The following is a 12,458-nucleotide window of genomic DNA, read 5'->3' on the forward strand; positions in this document are numbered from 1 at the left end:
CTGCTCGTCCCAGGGTTCTTGGCCTGTAAGTTACGCTGACCAATCAGGTGAAGCCTGTACAAAACAAAGTCGTCTCATTGGGTAGAGCAAAGGATACTGTCACTTGGTGCCGGTCCAGTTTTGTGAATCATTGGTTTACACTCAATTTCTCTCCGTGTTGAGACTACATGGTCTCTTTCTCTCTCTCTCTCTCTCTCTCTCTCTCTCTCTCTCTCTCTCTCTCTCTCTCTCTCTCTCTCTCCTCTCTCTCTCTCTCTCTCTCTCTCTCTCTCTCTCTCTCTCTCTCTCTCTCTCTCTCTCTCTCTCTCTCTCTCTCTCTCTCTCTTACCTCCCTCTCTCTCCTCTCTCTTTCTCTGTCTCTCTCTCTCTCTCACTCTCACACTCTCTCCCTCTCTCTTACCTCCCTCTCTCTCTCTCTCTTTCAACACATATCACTCACACCATAATCTAAATTAAAATAAGACAAGGCTGTGATCTTCGAGGACACACTGCAATGATTTGTGGAATGAATCCATTGATGGATTAGAAATAATTTAAGTCAATAATGGCGAATAAGTGAAATACAAATAATAGCATTGATCTGGAAGCCAGAACCAAGCGTTCAAATCCATTGTTGCACCCTTTAGAAATAAACCCCTATGTCTCTACTTAATTATGCAAAACCAGCTGCTTTCAATTCATTATGTTTTAAGACGCAATGTCCTAAAGGTATATTTATAAACGACATGGTCTTGTATATAAAAAATATATTTATGCACGTATATTTGTTTATAAAATTGAATCAAATCAACACAAGGCATAAATAAAAATAGACCGATTTTTCACATTAAAAATAAAGAAATACATTGGCTAGGAGTCAGAAAAATAGGCCAACAAACATTCATGTTTTTGTTCCATCTTAGTGCAACTGGCTGAAATGGACGTTAACATAAAGCCTCTCCTTCACCAAGAAGCATTGGTCCAACACACCTTAGGTGAGCAGCACTGTCTAACCGCTCCTAGTTCCTATATTATTTTGTGTGTTTTGCTATTTTGGAATAGTGACTGCTTCCAGTCGCCAGGTGCTCTGAGCAAACCAGAAAAACCCTTTCTGATATTATGGTCACAAAATAACACATTTTACATGAACCCTCTTTGGCACGTTCAAAAAAGTAATACACAGCTATGTGCTAATGTGATGTAGTCCGACTTCTGCTAGCAAGTTCATCGTAGAAAAAACGTTTAGAGTGGACTGTCATTTTACCACCAACCAGTATAAAAAATATATGGAGAACTCAAGGAATGGACGCTTTCTTTGTTGTTTTGTAAATGATTGTCATCATTTACAAAGGCATGCTGAATGAGGTCTAACACTGGAAGCTTGGAGATAAGAAGCAAGGAGAAGTACAACCTCTCTCCCAGCAGGTACAAAAGGCTCGCTGAGCTTTTGCTCTGAAACATCAGACAGCTCATTTTAATCTCAAAGGAGGCGACTGAGACTAAGTCGTGGTGGGTTCCGGGTGACACTGTTGTGTAGCATTACGGGGCGAGGGCCTTTAACAAACACTTGCGGCCGCAGAGAGGATGTAAACAAGGGAGAGAAGGATTCAGCTCGACTGTGTGTTAATACGACACCAACCGCGTCACAATGAACTCTATCGCGAGTACATTGCTTACAGTGTGTGTGTGTCGGTGTGTTTGTGAGTGTGTGTCCCAAAGTAACACACTGGCAGCTAGCCCACAAGGCAAAACATACTCTGCATGAGGGTTCCCTCTGGTGGTGAAAACGTGTCCAGGATTGTCTATGAGCAACAATAACACTGAGAAAAAGCAAACAACTGGAATCTTGGATTCTCTTCGACCCAAAGCACAGCACGGCAGCATAGGCACAGACGCAAAATAAAGTTTAGAAATTTCCACACATCCAAAAATAGACTTGAGTCATGTACGAAGTGACCGAAGACCGTACGATCGCTCTCAGCGTGATTAGCTCCGTTATAAAAATAGGATTATATTTCCTTTGTTGGTCGCGCTGTAGAAAAGTCCTGAAAGGTGGAGTGCTCGGCGTGCCTCAGCCCGACAGGCCCTCCGAGCGGCCTGGTAGGCAGTTGAGCCACGGGTTCGGCGAAAAGGCGCCCATGCTGACCCCCTATTGGACAACGAGCGGAGAATGGGCGGGGTGTGCGCGGGGAAACGAGCCAACGAGCCGCGAGTAAGTCTCTCCTTCAGCAAAGGATCTGGGAGAAGGGGCGTCCATGCTCGCCTCTCATTGGACGCCGAGCGAAGAATGGGCGGGTCATGCGCACGGCAACGAGCCAACGAGCCGCGAGTAAGTCTCTCCTTCAGCAGAGGGTCTGGGAGGAGGGGCGTCCATGCCCGCCTCCCATTGGACACCGAGCAGGGAATGGGCGGGGCATGTGCACGCCATCGGCCAAATGAGCCGTGGCTAGGGCGGTCCTTCAGCAGAGGATCATGGAGAAGGGGGTCGCCGTGCTAGCCTCCCATTGGACACCGAGCGGAGAACGGGCGGGGCTTGTGCACGGTTAACGAGCCAACGAGCCAACGAGGCGCGGGTTAGTCCGCCCGTCAGCAGAGGCTCTGGGAGAAGGGGTGTCGCAGCAGCTCCTCGGCGCCGGGCCGGAGCTTGGGCTCCACGAAGATGCGGCGCAGGAAGTCGCGGGTCTTGTCGGAGGAGGTGGGCGGGAGCAGCGGGTTGGTCGGCTGCGTGGCGATCTTAAAGATGGCCGCCATGGCCTCGTACTCGGCCCAGGGGGGCTTCTCCGTCAACATCTCCACCACCGTGCAGCCCAGGGACCTGGAGGGAGGAGGGGGGGGGGGTACACACATATAATGAGCATGTGCACACACACGCACGAAGACGCAGAGTCACACACACACACATACATACATACACACACGCACAGTGAGCATGTGCACGCACACACACACAATGAGAATGTACATGTGTACAAACACAAACAAACACACACACACACACACGCACCCACACACACATACACACATAAACACATGTACGTTTTTGAAATTTAGCTGATGGTTGACAACCCGAGGATCCCACCCCCTAGTGATGCCTTTTGGCCTCCTCTCACTACCCCCTCGACCCATCCTGGCCTTCATCCAGTGACTTCCTTCTCCTGCTGGCCCAGGGACCAATCACGGGAGGGGAATCCTCCTGGGGGAGCAGGTGACCTGAGCTGGCCAGTGGGAGACCTCCGAGCGCCAGGTTAAATATAGCGGCGCGGCTCCTCCCCTTTTCCTTTAGGAGGGCATTCCAGGACGCTTTTGGAAGTTGTTTTCTACTTTTTGGCATTAAATCTAGCTTTCCATCCATGGAAACTTCTCTAATCGAATGTATTTCCTAAGAAGGACCTGGAAAAGCACCGCTCAGTACAACCAAAGCTGTGATAGAGAGAGAGAAAGCTATTATAGGAGTCACATGGAACGTAATGAAACGGGAACCACACTGCAGTACCACGACTGACCACCGGGGGCAGAGGATGTGCATGCATGTAAATAGGGATGAACGCTGTATCATGATGATCTACGATTTCAGCTGTGCGAGCATCACATGGGCGGCCGTGCTGTAATGAATATGCATGAGGATGGGATCTGATGTCCAACAAAAAACGGCCCTTTTCACAGAAATAGATCAAAACTTCAAAACCTAATATTTTGTGTTTAGTCGGTAAAGCGTCTTTGAGCATTTAGAAAAGCTCTATATAGATCGAATGTATTATTATGATCAACTTTTAATCAATACCATAAAAAAGTTGTGTGTTTCTCCACAGTCAGAATAGGACCATGATGGCGTCAAGTCCCTGGCTAAGCTCAACGGCGCCTCTGGTGGTCACTCCCCATACTTAGCCAAGCGCCCAGCTTCTCATCAGAACATCTCTGGTCCAACATCGTTAAAGGAGACATATTATACCACCAGGTGCGAGTGTGATTAGCCATTACAAGCTGATTTGAAAATATGCCTCTTTTGACATCACAAGTGGCCGTGTCCGCCTAGGTGTACGCTGGATAGATCAGTCTACCAGCCTACCCAGTGGACTGTAGCAAACGTTGCTCATCTATCCATCCATACATCTAGGTGGACACGCCCACTTGTGATGTCAGAAGAGGCGTGTAACGACTCATCACACTGACACCTGGAGGTTTAATATGTCCCCTTTAAGAGTCTACGTTCAGTGATCCCCCCTGGTTAACGCCGTCGCCGCGGTTCCTAGCGGCCTCACCAGATGTCCGCCTTCCTGCCGTAGCCCTCTCCACTGATCACCTCCGGGCTCATCCAGTAGGGGGTGCCGGTCACCGAGCGGATGGCCGTGCCAGACATGCAGATGGTCTGCAGCCTCTTGCTGGCTCCGAAGTCCCCCAGCTTAACGTTGCCCGCTGAGTCCCGCAGGATGTTGGCGCCTGAGGGAGAAGAAACCCACACATTGCGTTCAACCCTTTCTCGCCCTCAACCCTCGGTATTTACCCAGAATGCCCAGGGGTGTTCTGTGGGGACGCACCTTTGATGTCCCTGTGCACAATCATGTTGCTGTGCAGGTAGGAGATGCCCTCCAGAATCTGCCGGGTGTACTTCCGGGTCACGTTCTCGGTCAGCGCGCCGTAGGCCTTTAGCTGGTCTTTGACTGAACCCTGGAAGGAAGCAGGAGTTAGCGTTAGTTAGCCTAGCGTCTCCTACAGCTGGTCCTTGACTGAACCGTGGAGGTGACCATGATGAGTTACTGGTAGTCTCAGAGGGGGGGGGGGGGGAGTTTGCACACCTGCCAACGCTCTGTGAGGTATTTAGGATTGTTGTTTTCATCTTGTGTTGTTGGCCCAAGTCACACATACTTGGCAACTTCACTCCAGACTAGCGTCACTTTATCAGAATATCATCCAGAAAAACCCTCTAACTCTACCCCCAACAAAGCTCAATGATAACCCCTCTCTCTGCCTCTGTAATCTATGTTCTGAATCTCCTTTCTGGGCTCAATAAAGTGTTGTTAGGTGAGTGCTGCATGCAGCGCTCAACTATTGTCCTTATGTTTTATTCTTTCTTTCTTTCCTTCCTCAATTTTTCACCTAGAGTCTCCATTCAAATTTTAAAATATTCTGAATAGCATTGGAATCGCGAGCTTCTTTTCAGATTTTTTTAAATATTTTATACTTTTTAAGATATTCTACTTTTAAAATATTATCTTTTTTTTAACATGCGAGTCAAGGAGAGGACCGCAGAGCTGTCCTCTGGTACTTCAACTGCTAAAGACGTAACTAAATCAATTTTCAACCGTTTATCTTCGTTCATACCATTTAACAAATATACACACAATAATATCCAAACGGAATTTCGATATCATTTAATCTTTCTTCAGAATCACAGTTTTAGTTTCAAACCGTCATATTCTACAGTTGGTCCCATTGAAGCCGTCTGCCCATTCTGACATTTAAATTACTTACGACATCCAGGCCTGCCTTAACCTGCTATTGGGCCCTGGGGCTGAGAGGTTTCGTAGGCCCCCTGAGAGGGGATCTTGGAGGGTGGGGGGGGGGGGGTTGGACGAGAAAAATTCACATTGTCTTGGGCCTTCGCCGATTGGTGGGCCTATCATGGGCCAGTATTTTTTTTTTTTTACTGCAGCTCATGATAGGCCCCACGATCGGCGTAGACCCTGGGGCTTCAGCCCAGGCAAGCCCGTGCATTAAGGCGGCCTTGAAGACATCGTAACTCGGTCAAATTTCAATCGTTTACCTTCGTTCAAACCATTTAACAGGACGTTCAGTTTTGCCAGATTGGGTGTTTTTTCCCACTCTATTGAGCTACTTTTAATCAAACACTGGCTCGTTATTCTCTTAAAGACACACACATACACACGCACGCACGCACGCATGCACGCACGCACGCACGCACGCACGCAGTGCAGGGCAATACATTTGACGTTTCAGATTCTTCAGTTCAATTCATTTTACATTTCTGCATTTTTAGCAATGCTTTGCGCTTTTCATTCAGCGGTTTACTCCATTTAGACTTTTGAACTTTTGTTCAAATCCCTTCACTTGATTTAAGCCATTTAACGTTTCTTTATGTCTTATGTCTATGTGGCTTTATTAAAAAATATTTTCAACCTCACTTTGTACTACAGCACTCACCGCATTTTCTGCAGGAAATGCATTTTCTAGTGTTTTATCTTATCGTTAGCCTCAAAGCACAGTTGCCCAATTCATATTTTAGGGTTCATCTTGTATCTAGCGTAAAATCATGATATCATGATAAAGTGATGTCTGGAGTGAAGTGGCCAAATATGTGTGACTTGGATCAACAACACAAGATGAAAACTACAATCCCAAATACCTCAGAAGCACATAGCGTTCCCGTGTCAACACACTGACGAGACAGGCGGAATGTACCAACTCCAACGCCAGGGGGGGGCGGCTTTCTTTGATCATTGTATTGGAAAAACCCTATTATATGAATATGTTGTATTGAAAGAGGGGACGGGGGAAAACAAATTGATTGACGGGAGTACTGCGACTCTTTGCCTCCACAACTACAGTTCACGGTCAGGCTGACTCGATTGATGATGCTGGGTGATACTGGGTGGTGCTGGGTGATACTGGGTGATGGTGGGTGATACTGGGTGATGGTGGGTGATACTGGGTGATGGTGGGTGATACTGGGTGATGGTGGGTGATACTGGGTGGTGCTGGGTGATACTGGGTGATGGTGGGTGATACTGGGTGATGGTGGGTGATACTGGGTGGTGCTGGGTGATACTGGGTGACGGTGGGTGATACTGGGTGATGGTGGGTGATACTGGGTGGTGCTGGGTGATACTGGGTGATGGTGGGTGATACTGGGTGATGGTGGGTGATACTGGGTGATGGTGGGTGATACTGGGTGGTGCTGGGTGATACTGGGTGATGGTGGGTGATACTGGGTGATGGTGGGTGATACTGGGTGGTGCTGGGTGATACTGGGTGATGGTGGGTGATACTGGGTGGTGCTGGGTGATACTGGGTGACGGTGGATGATGGTGGGTGATACTGGGTGATGGTGGGTGATACTGGGTGGTGCTGGGTGATACTGGGTGACGGTGGATGATGGTGGGTGACGGTGGGAGGTGGTGGGTGACGGGGGGGTGGTGCTGGGTGACGGTGGAACTAGACTCACCCCCGGCATGTACTCCATGAAGATGGTGAGCGTCTTGTCGCTGTGGTCCCTCAGACAGCCGTAGTACTGGACGATGCGCTCGTGGTGGAGGTTCTTCAGCAGCTGGATCTCGCACTCCAGAGCGCTGACCTCCTATTGGACCACAGCAACCACAACAACAACCACATGACCGCGGTCCAGGAAGTCAGTCCACTAACAAACAGGGTCCCTGAACTCGGGGCAGGTACACAAACAGAACGTAGACACAGCGAGCCGAGGAACCGTCTGGAGCGAGCGCTTTCCGAGCCAAGAGCTGAGTTCCTAAAAAACAGTTCCTGTGTATACCTCAGAGGGAGAGGTCGGCCCTGGGGTCAGAACACAAGAGAGAGAGAGAGAGAGGAGAGAGAGAGAGAGAGAGAGAGAGAGAGAGAGAGAGAGAGAGAGAGAGAGAGAGAGAGAGAGAGAGAGAGAGAGGTCGGCCCTGGGGCCAGAACACAAGAGAGAGAGAGAGAGGAGGGAGAGGAGAGAGAGAGGAGAGAGAGAGAGAGAGAGAGAGAGAGAGAGAGAGAGAGAGAGAGAGAGAGAGAGAGAGAGAGAGAGATAGAGAGGTCGGCCCTGGGGCCAGAACACAAGTGACAGAGGAACAGACCTGGAAACAGAGGAGAGACAGAGAGAGAGAGAGAGAGAGGCGAGGGAGAGAGAGAGAGAGGAGAGAGAGAGTGAGAGAGAGTGAATGAGTGAGTTAGTGAGTGAGTGAGAGAGAGAGAGAGAGAGAGAAGGAGAGAGAAGTAGTCTCAACACAGAGAAAACAAAATAACAGACTATCTTCCGTTGCAGGCTTGGGTTGTGTGCGTGTGTGTGTGTATGTGTGTGTGTGTGTGTGTGTTTGTGTGTGTGTTTGGGAGGGGGGGTCGATGACGGGAAGAAGGACTTTAGGGGTGATAGGAGGCCAAGGCAATGCAGACACACACCACCACAGGATTCAGTACCTATTTAGACAGACACATACACACGCAGGCATGAACACACACACACACACACACACACACACACACCCCCCCCCCCCCCCCCCCCCCCCCCCCCACCCACCCACCCACCCACCCACACACACACACACACACACACCCACACACACACACACACACACACACACACACACACACACACACACACACACACACACACACACACACACACACACACACACACACACACACAGACAGACAGACAGATACACACACACACTCCCTGCGACATGCAGATACAGGAAGAGACAGAGCATGTTTTCTCAGTGGCAGACAGGAAAGACATGAAAACGGTTGGGGGGGGGGGGGGGAGGGGGTGAGGCAGTGGGTGCAGTGATAGGACAGACTAGCTTCTCAGTGTTCCCTCCACTGGCCTCAGGTCTGTCCTCAGAGACACAGTGATGGATCCCTGGGTCCCAGCAGAGACACATTGAAACCCTCAACCTATTTAAACATAGGCCTGCACACACGCTGGTTGGCTTTGATCTAGCTGGGGGCTTGGGCCTTCGGGTTGGGGAGGGGGGGGGGGGGGCTCTGGGAGGACAGAGTCGTTGTGATTGATGTAGAAATGCTGCGTAGCGTTGCACCCTCAGAGGAGAAAAAGGAAGGAAGTGATTTCGCGGACGTTTCCGAGAAACTGCGACAATCCGAGAAGTGTCTCTGAGGCTGGTGAGGAGACTTCTGGTACGGGCCTGATTAGAGCAGCGTTTAGGCTGATGTGTTGATACCTGGCAGTACAAAGGGGACAAACTCGCCGGTTGTTCTGCTACCTCTCAATGCGAGTCATCTAGCCTTTCCGTTTGTGGGAACCCAACGGTACAACGAGGCCGTACAAGCTGTGGGCTCTGCGGCTCATGCTGCTGTTCTTTATTGTTCCCTCGTGCCTATCGCCCGGCTCTCTTTATAAACTACAAGAGACTTTACTGAAGCCGTGGTCGAACGACAGGGCAGAGCAGAGCCAATGGAAGATCGAATGTTGAAATAGAAGGACTTTAGAGCAGGGGTCTTCAACGTTTTCCCGGCCAAGGACCCCCAAACTGACGGAGAGATGGAGCGGGGACCCCCTACTTATATATTGTATAAAATTGTGTTTCATATTAAACTATCCTTCTTCTTAATTGAAGGAGCAGGCAGAGAAAAGCTCTCTCCATCGGATCAAAAGTGTCCATGTAAACGCGGCTAATGTGTTGGATTCATGTTAATGTGTAGTTAAAGACATTTCGATTTGTGGAAACAATTGCGGGGGGAGTATAAAAAAAATGTCTAATCAACAAAAACTTTCGCCCCCCCTGCAGTAACTCCGCGGACCCCTAGGGGCCGCGGACCCCCTGTTGAAGAGCTCTGCTTAGAGTAACACAACCAGGTGTTGGTGATGCGTCCGGCGGGAGGCGGGCCTCACCTTGCTGGTCTCGGGGCTGTCCGGGTCGAACAGCACCTGCTTGGCGGCCAGCTCCCGGCCCGTGTCCACGTCGTAGCAGAGGTACACCCGGCCGAACGCCCCCTGGCCCAGCAGCTTGCCCCTCCGCCAGGTGACCGGGGCGCTGGGAGCTGTAGGGAAGGGGGGGGGGGAGAGGAGCCGGTGTGAATGAACCCGGACTGATCGGCTAGACTTTGGGTGAGTTGAGATACCTGCTCCCTGACACTCATTCTGTACTGGAAAACACGACCACACCAGTGGGGGAGAAAACTGTAGCACTGGGAACCCGGGCTGGTTTTGACTCATTACATCCTGATTGGCTTATTATTTGACTGGGAGAATTGAACAAAGTTCAAGTGGTGTGATAAGCCCGAACCTGACTCTCTTGTTTTGCAGCTGTGTTTGTGTTGTGCTTCTGGCTTCTCTCTCTCTCTCTCTCTCTCTCTCTCTCTCTCTCTCTTTCTCTCTCTCTCTCCCTCTCTCTCTCTCTCTCTCTCTCTCTCTCTCTCTCTCTCTCTCTTCTCTCTCTCTCTCTCCTCTCTCTCTCTCTCTCTCTCTCTCTCTCTCTCTCTCTCTCTCTCTCTCTCTCACATTCTAGTCTTGGTTTGTTCTTGTTTTCCAGATCAAACAGCCAACGTCATGCGTTGCAGATACATATGGTAGATAATGAAATATTCAAGAGACAACCAGCCACGCATTAATCCTCAAAGACGTGTTCCTCGTCGTGTTTGCCTGAAAGTAACTGAAATGTCCTAATCTGGCGCGTTCACGCCTGCACTCAGAGAACGTTCCAGCGAGGTTCCACCGGGTCTGTGGCCTGTCAGCACATGCCCGCATATGTTTGTCCCAACACGACTCGTGTAAGCTCGTAAAACAAAAGGAACCCAAACCAAAGACAACAAACTGGAACTGTTTGTTCTCGGGTCCCACGAGATCCGTTCCGGACAAAACAGAAAAAAAAGCGGTTCCATTACCCTACGGCGGTTAGTAGTTCTACTCATAGGACTTTGAATAAACAAACGGATACGCTATGCTTGTTATGCTATGCTAACATATGCTATACTAACAACTTATGCTGAACTAATTGATGCTATGCTAAATTATGGCAAGCTAATTGATGCTTTGCTAAATTATGTCAATCAACCATATGCTATGTTAAGATATGCTCGATCATGTTTGCTATTATAGGCTTTGCCATGCTTACATATGCTATGCTAACGCATGCTATTTTTACTTATGCTAAGCTAATTAATGCTTGGCTAAATGTCATGCAACCATATGCTACGTTAAGAGATACTACGCTCATGTATGCTATTATAGGTTATGCCATGCTAATATATGCCCTGCTAACCTATGCTATGCTAATTCCTGACATGCTAACATATGCTTAGCTAATTAATGCTTGGCTAAATATATGTCCTGCAGCCACATGCTATGTTAAGACGTACTACTCTCTTGTGTGCTATTGTAAGTCATGCCATGCTAACATATGCTATGCTAATTCATGCTATACATACTCATGCTAAGCTAATTAATGCTTGGCTAAATGTATGTCCTGCACTCACCTGCTATGTTAAGATATACTACTCTCATGTGTGCTATTGTAAGTCATGCCATGCTAACATATGCTATGCTAATACATGCTACGCTAACTCATGCTAAGCTAATTAATGCTTGGCTAAATTCATGTCCTGCAGCCACATGCTATGGTAAGACGTACTACTCTCATGTGTGCTATTGCAAGTCATGCCATGCTAACACGTGCTACGTGCTACGCCACGGGGGGGGGGTAGTTACACTTGTGGGCGACGGGCCGCTCGTGGGTGCGCAACCGCCCCTGGGGGTCCGCCGGCTGCCAGCCGCCCAGGCTCTCCTCGCTGCCGTTCAGGGAGCGCCGGGACGGCACCAGGGTGAACAGGTTGCCGTGGGGACGCCGTATCCGTGGAAACGTCCGCCGGCCTGACCACAGGGAGACAGCGGGGGGGGGGGGGGGGGGGGTCAAGTGAGATGATGGAAGGAACCGAGGTTCATGATGATCATGCGGAAAGGTGTACTTCAGGAGGAAGGACGTGTGATTGGTTGATTGCTTCATTCGGGCCAATCACCGGCTGTAATCAATCAATTAAAGCCCTACCGTCAACTCTCTCTACTCTTTCCATCACTCTCTCTCTCTCTCTCCCCCCCTCCCTCCCTCCCCCTCTCTCTCTCTCTCCCTCTCCCCTTCAGCCAGGGACGGTCTCATCCTAATCAGCAGAGTGGTGATGATTGAAGCTGTCACTGAATTATCCCTCGATTGACTACTTCTTCTTCTTCTTGGGCTCTGACTCAAAAGCCACTGACGTGTAATGGACCAGCTGCACATTGAGCTCTAGGAAATGACTCATTACCCCATCACTATCTCTTGCATCAGACACCTCACAGAAGTATGTCGTATCCCCAGGCCATGTGTTTACTGCTGTGTCTTTATCCCAGGCCTGTCTCATACCTTCTATGGGTATTGGATATGGGGGTGACAGTGGGGGGTCCTATACAGGCAGGCAGGCAGACAGAGAGGGCCCCCCTCTCACCTTCGCTGTGGTCCTTGTGGTGCAGGGAGACGTGGTACCGCCGGGGGTACGTCCCCCCCTTCCCCACCACCCGGTCGTACCCGCAGTTCTCCCGGTCCGACACTGCCCGGGGTCAAAGGTCACGAGGCGGGGTTAACTTGTTATTTTTGAGGACAACAACAACAACGACAACAACGACGATAACAACAACAACAATGATAAAAAGGCTGCCGTTGCCGGGGCGGGGCTCACCTGGGCATTCCTGCCGGTTGTCAGGGTAACTCTTGGCCCGGTGCATGCGAGACTTCCTGAGGGAGGGGCTGGCGTGGCGA

General features: G+C 49.8%; 1 protein-coding gene across 1 annotated transcript in view; it reads right to left on the minus strand.

Annotated features, from left to right (window-relative positions):
• Positions 1-334: 334 nt before the first annotated feature.
• The window catches only part of map3k3 (mitogen-activated protein kinase kinase kinase 3), a 23,826-nt gene continuing 11,702 nt past the window's right edge, over positions 335-12,458 (minus strand). The window contains exons 10-17 of the mRNA XM_056611765.1: positions 12,379-12,446; positions 12,148-12,249; positions 11,378-11,539; positions 9,563-9,711; positions 7,160-7,291; positions 4,515-4,644; positions 4,239-4,416; positions 335-2,794 (exon numbers count right to left, since the gene is read on the minus strand). Of these exons, the coding sequence (XP_056467740.1) occupies positions 2,566-2,794; positions 4,239-4,416; positions 4,515-4,644; positions 7,160-7,291; positions 9,563-9,711; positions 11,378-11,539; positions 12,148-12,249; positions 12,379-12,446 (1,150 nt within the window). The 3' untranslated portion in view covers positions 335-2,565. The remainder of the gene's footprint in view (positions 2,795-4,238; positions 4,417-4,514; positions 4,645-7,159; positions 7,292-9,562; positions 9,712-11,377; positions 11,540-12,147; positions 12,250-12,378; positions 12,447-12,458) is intronic.

Source organism: Gadus chalcogrammus, chromosome 2 (genome assembly GCF_026213295.1).
Source record: "Gadus chalcogrammus isolate NIFS_2021 chromosome 2, NIFS_Gcha_1.0, whole genome shotgun sequence".
NCBI lineage: Eukaryota > Metazoa > Chordata > Actinopteri > Gadiformes > Gadidae > Gadus > Gadus chalcogrammus.